The sequence below is a fragment of the Gossypium hirsutum genome, chromosome D05 (genome assembly GCF_007990345.1).
Source record: "Gossypium hirsutum isolate 1008001.06 chromosome D05, Gossypium_hirsutum_v2.1, whole genome shotgun sequence".
Lineage (NCBI taxonomy): Eukaryota > Viridiplantae > Streptophyta > Magnoliopsida > Malvales > Malvaceae > Gossypium > Gossypium hirsutum.
In genome coordinates, this window is record NC_053441.1 from 22,520,134 (window position 1) to 22,524,476 (window position 4,343).

Consider the following 4,343-nt stretch of genomic DNA (forward strand, 5'->3'; position numbering starts at 1 on the left):
AATTTTAAAAATAATATAACTTAATTAATTTAAAAGTTATCATTTGGTTAGGACTAAACTTTTCAAATTCTAAAAGTATAGGAACTAAAAATGACCAAATTAAAGTATATGTATGAAATCCACAACTTACGTAAATTACAAAGTCTAATAACAGAATTTCTCTTTTAGATCCCCGTTAGAATCAGAATTCACAACCACCAAAACCACCGAGACCAACCCACCACCACCAGTCATAACCCCTTCTAGCACCTGATTTTTCCCAAATATAAGAAAATATTATAGTAATAACTATTTGAAACTCACCACCATTTTTTTGGTAGCCTTGGGGTTGGTTGGTGACGCCTTTCACTCTGTCAATTCAACAACCACAATGGAACAAAAGGCTCAATTTTTTTTGTTATCTTGTTTCGGACATGTTAGCGAGAGAGAGATGACACTTAAAAGCCAAATCTTCCTTGGGAACATTAAAAGGAACATGTGTTTTTCCCATGGTCTCAAAACGATATTATAAAGAGTGAGATAGAGATGGATGAAATAACCATTGGTTGGTTTTTCAATACCCATTATTATTGGTGGGCAAACGATTTCTTGAAAACGAAATGCATTACTTTTTTTTAGAAAAGGATTATCTCAAAATTATACATAAATTTTGATTTAACGTATAAGTATATATGTGAAATTTTAATTGTGATTTAAATGTATATTTAAAATTTTAATTTTGATTTAATCATATACTTTTAAAAAAATAAATACATCAAATTGTTTTTATATTGAATAAATATAATTATTTATATATGTAATATATAAATATAAAATGATGTTATATCAATAATTGTGTTAATAATTTACAAGAATCGAATTAAATCAAAATTTCATGTATAAAATTACACAAAATCAAAATTCACATATATATATATATATATTAAACCATGTATTTATTTGATTGATGACATGTATTTATTTAATTGATATGTATATATAATTTTTGGTTGAGTTGTATATATTACATGGAAAAATTGAAATGTATTTATTTAATTGGTGACATTTATTTATTTCTAAAAAAATTAGTTTTATTGATTTATTTATTTGATTGATTAGGTTGATGGATGATGTAATAGGAAGTATGAGTTTGATTTGATTTATATTTATACATCCAAAGATCCATCTAGCATGATGGTTAGGACGTATAGTGAAATAAAAAACATAAGCACCAAAAATAAGAGAGAAAAGAGATGTGGAATTGATGGGCAGTACCATTTTCCTAACTCGCACAGGAAAATATGTGCTACAATATAAGTTATGGGATAAACACAGAGATTCTGTATTTTTAATTAGAATTTAGAATAAAAGGAAAGAGAGGGTGATCATGATTTGACATTCATAGGGAACCTTAGCTTGAATTTATCATTCTTTGAGACTGGTTTAGTTAATTTTGATTTACAACATATAATATATAATTAACATCTGATTTGAAAAGTTAGTTTATATAATTATATTCTTAAGGAGTTGATACCTGGACAGAGTATGATCCACTGTTTTATAAATTTATTTGAATTTTGAACTGCATTTGCAACTTTTTCCATTAAAAAAAAAAATTCCTTGACCTTTGAACCCTGCACATGATACCAAATAATTTGATAATAGCTTGTAATGGGAGTCTATTACCTATATTTAATGCAACTCTCTCACCTTCTTGCCCTACGTCCACATACACTGTCTTCCTAATGGATTCAACGCATCTCCTTTCCTCTCCGCTTGAGATTCAAGATCAGACACTAGTCGACCATCATAATTCTTCTATCGGCTCATCTTTTCTCCAAAACCAAACCAACGTCCCCAAAGAATTTCTTTGGCCCAAAGTTGATTTAGTTAATGCTCATCAAGAGCTGTTGGAGCCACTTGTAGATCTTGAACGCTTCTTTAGAGGTGATGAATTGGCGATTCAGCAGTCTGCCAAGGTCATTAGGGCTGCTTGTCTAACCCACGGTTGCTTTCAAGTCATCAATCATGGGGTTGATTCCCACCTCATCAATGCTGCATATTATCACCTCAATCGTTTCTTCCATTTGCCACTTAGCCACAAATTAAGGGCTCGAAGGGCCACTACTGCTGGATTAAACACCTTGAACTATTCAGGTGCACATTCGGATCGTTTCTCTTCGAATTTGCCATGGAAGGAAACTTTAACTTTCCGGGTCCATGAGAATCTCAAGGAATCCAGTGTCGTAGACTTGTTCAAATCCAGTTTAGGAGATGATTTTGAAGAAATGGGGTTAGTTTCTCTTCTTCTTCTTCTTCTTTTTCTGAAGAAATTTCTTGTATAGTTACTCACTCACCCTAACCCTAATTTGTGCTTATTGACATAAAAACCACAAAGTTTTACTCAAAAAAGCTCTCCATTTTGTAGCATAACATATCAAAAGTACTGTGAAGGAATGAAGAGCTTAGCTCTAGCAGTGATGGAAATACTAGCAATCAGCTTGGGAGTTGATCGATTGCACTATAAAAATTATTTTCAGGACGGTGGGTCTATAATGCGATGTAACTATTATCCGCCATGCCCCGAGCCAGGACTTACCTTCGGCACTGGTCCTCATTGTGACACCACATCTTTAACAATTCTCCACCAAGACGAAGTTGGGGGCCTGGAAATCTTTGCAAACAACAAATGGCAGATTGTTCGACCTCGTCAGGATGCCCTAGTAATCAACATCGGTGAGACCTTCACGGTAGGTTTCCAATCTTTCAATGGAAAATCGTCTAGATTTTCGAGTTGTTTTTTTTTTCCTAGTACGAGACATAATCATTACGTTACATGACAAACTTTAATATTCGCGTGGGACTGCCCTAATTTGTCCCATGCTTGTGTCTTTTAAAGGGTTGGCCCATATATATATTTTCCAAGGGACATTGGGAGATGCATTCTCTCATAGAGCGAAACACAGAAGAAGCTAGCAAAAATACAAGATTTTCGGACATACATACATATGTATGCATGTATGTATGTATGTATGAGATACCTTAGTCATTTTGTCGGCAACTATGCAATAGACAAATAGTAAACCAGGATTTACTTGTTCAAATAATTAAGTTGACAAAGAAGTGCTGTAGGTGGGGAAGTTTACAAATAGATATATTATAGCCAAGCATACAAATATAGGAGTATGTACCGTTTATTAATTTTGTTTGTGGTGTCTAAAAATAAATAAATTAATATAAGGTGGGTGTGCAGGCATTAACAAATGGGAGATACAAGAGTTGCCTGCATAGGGCAGTAGTAAACAGCGAGAGGGCGAGAAAATCATTGGTATACTTTGTTTGCCCACGAGAAGACAAGGTGGTGAGACCCCCAGAGGATCTTGTACAAGGTGATCAACTCCCAAGAGCTTACCCTGATTTCACATGGTCCGATTTCCTCCATTTCACCCAAAACTACTACAGAGCTGACGCTCATACTCTCCATAGCTTCATCAAATGGCTCTCATCTTCCAACCCCATTCATCACAACCGTTAATTATATATGTATATATAGTACCTTCTTTTCTATATTATATTATATGTAGCTCTATAATTAATTTATTAATTAGATTTATGTATCGTGTCGATAAATGATTATAAATTTGCAGATGGATTAATTATTTCAGTTCCACGCCAATGGTAATATGTATATATGTATTTTACAATTACATCATGATTTTATGTTCACAGTCTAATAGAGAAATGGGATGTGGGAGCCTATGAAATGTGGTCCTTGTGCATTTTTATATAAATTTAAGGACATGAATTGCAATATTACTTTCTAAGTTTAATCCATCAAATTGAAAGTATATTTACAAAATTTTCATAAAAGTACCATACCTGCCCCTGTACTATACTCCAAATAGCATTTTGGCCCCTCTAATAAAAAAATGAGCAAACAGATCTCTATACATTAGATAATGGGGAAATAGCCCTTTTGTTAAAATTATGTCATTAAATACTTATTTTGGCCTTATATATATATAAAATAATAATAAATTTAGTCTTTAATCTTTATAATTCTATTTAATTTGACTCCTATTCTTTTATTTAAAGAAAACTGACCTATTAACCTTTTATTGCTATTTGCTAACGTGACACAGTTTTTGTTTTCGGCTATTTTAGCAAATAATTTAAAAATTATATAAAATTCAAAATTCAAAAATCACAAATACAAATCATTCAAAAACAGGAATGAAGGCAAAGGGACAAGCAATGCCCCCCAACCAATGATAGATTTTTGCCTTTTAATTTTTTATGAAATTATATATTAATATAATGATAAAATTATAATTTTGACCCTCTCAAGCAATTTTCTAGCTTCC

The 4,343-nt window shown here is 32.3% G+C and overlaps 1 protein-coding gene across 1 annotated transcript; it reads left to right on the forward strand.

Moving 5' to 3' along the window:
- Positions 1 to 1,625: 1,625 nt before the first annotated feature.
- On the forward strand, positions 1,626 to 3,744 carry LOC107915896 (gibberellin 20 oxidase 2). The gene is made up of 3 exons (XM_016845086.2): positions 1,626 to 2,272; positions 2,408 to 2,729; positions 3,233 to 3,744. The coding sequence occupies exons 1-3, from the start codon at positions 1,725 to 1,727 to the stop codon at positions 3,512 to 3,514; spliced, it is 1,152 nt and encodes a 383-aa protein (XP_016700575.2). The 5' UTR covers positions 1,626 to 1,724; the 3' UTR covers positions 3,515 to 3,744.
- Positions 3,745 to 4,343: the final 599 nt, after the last annotated feature.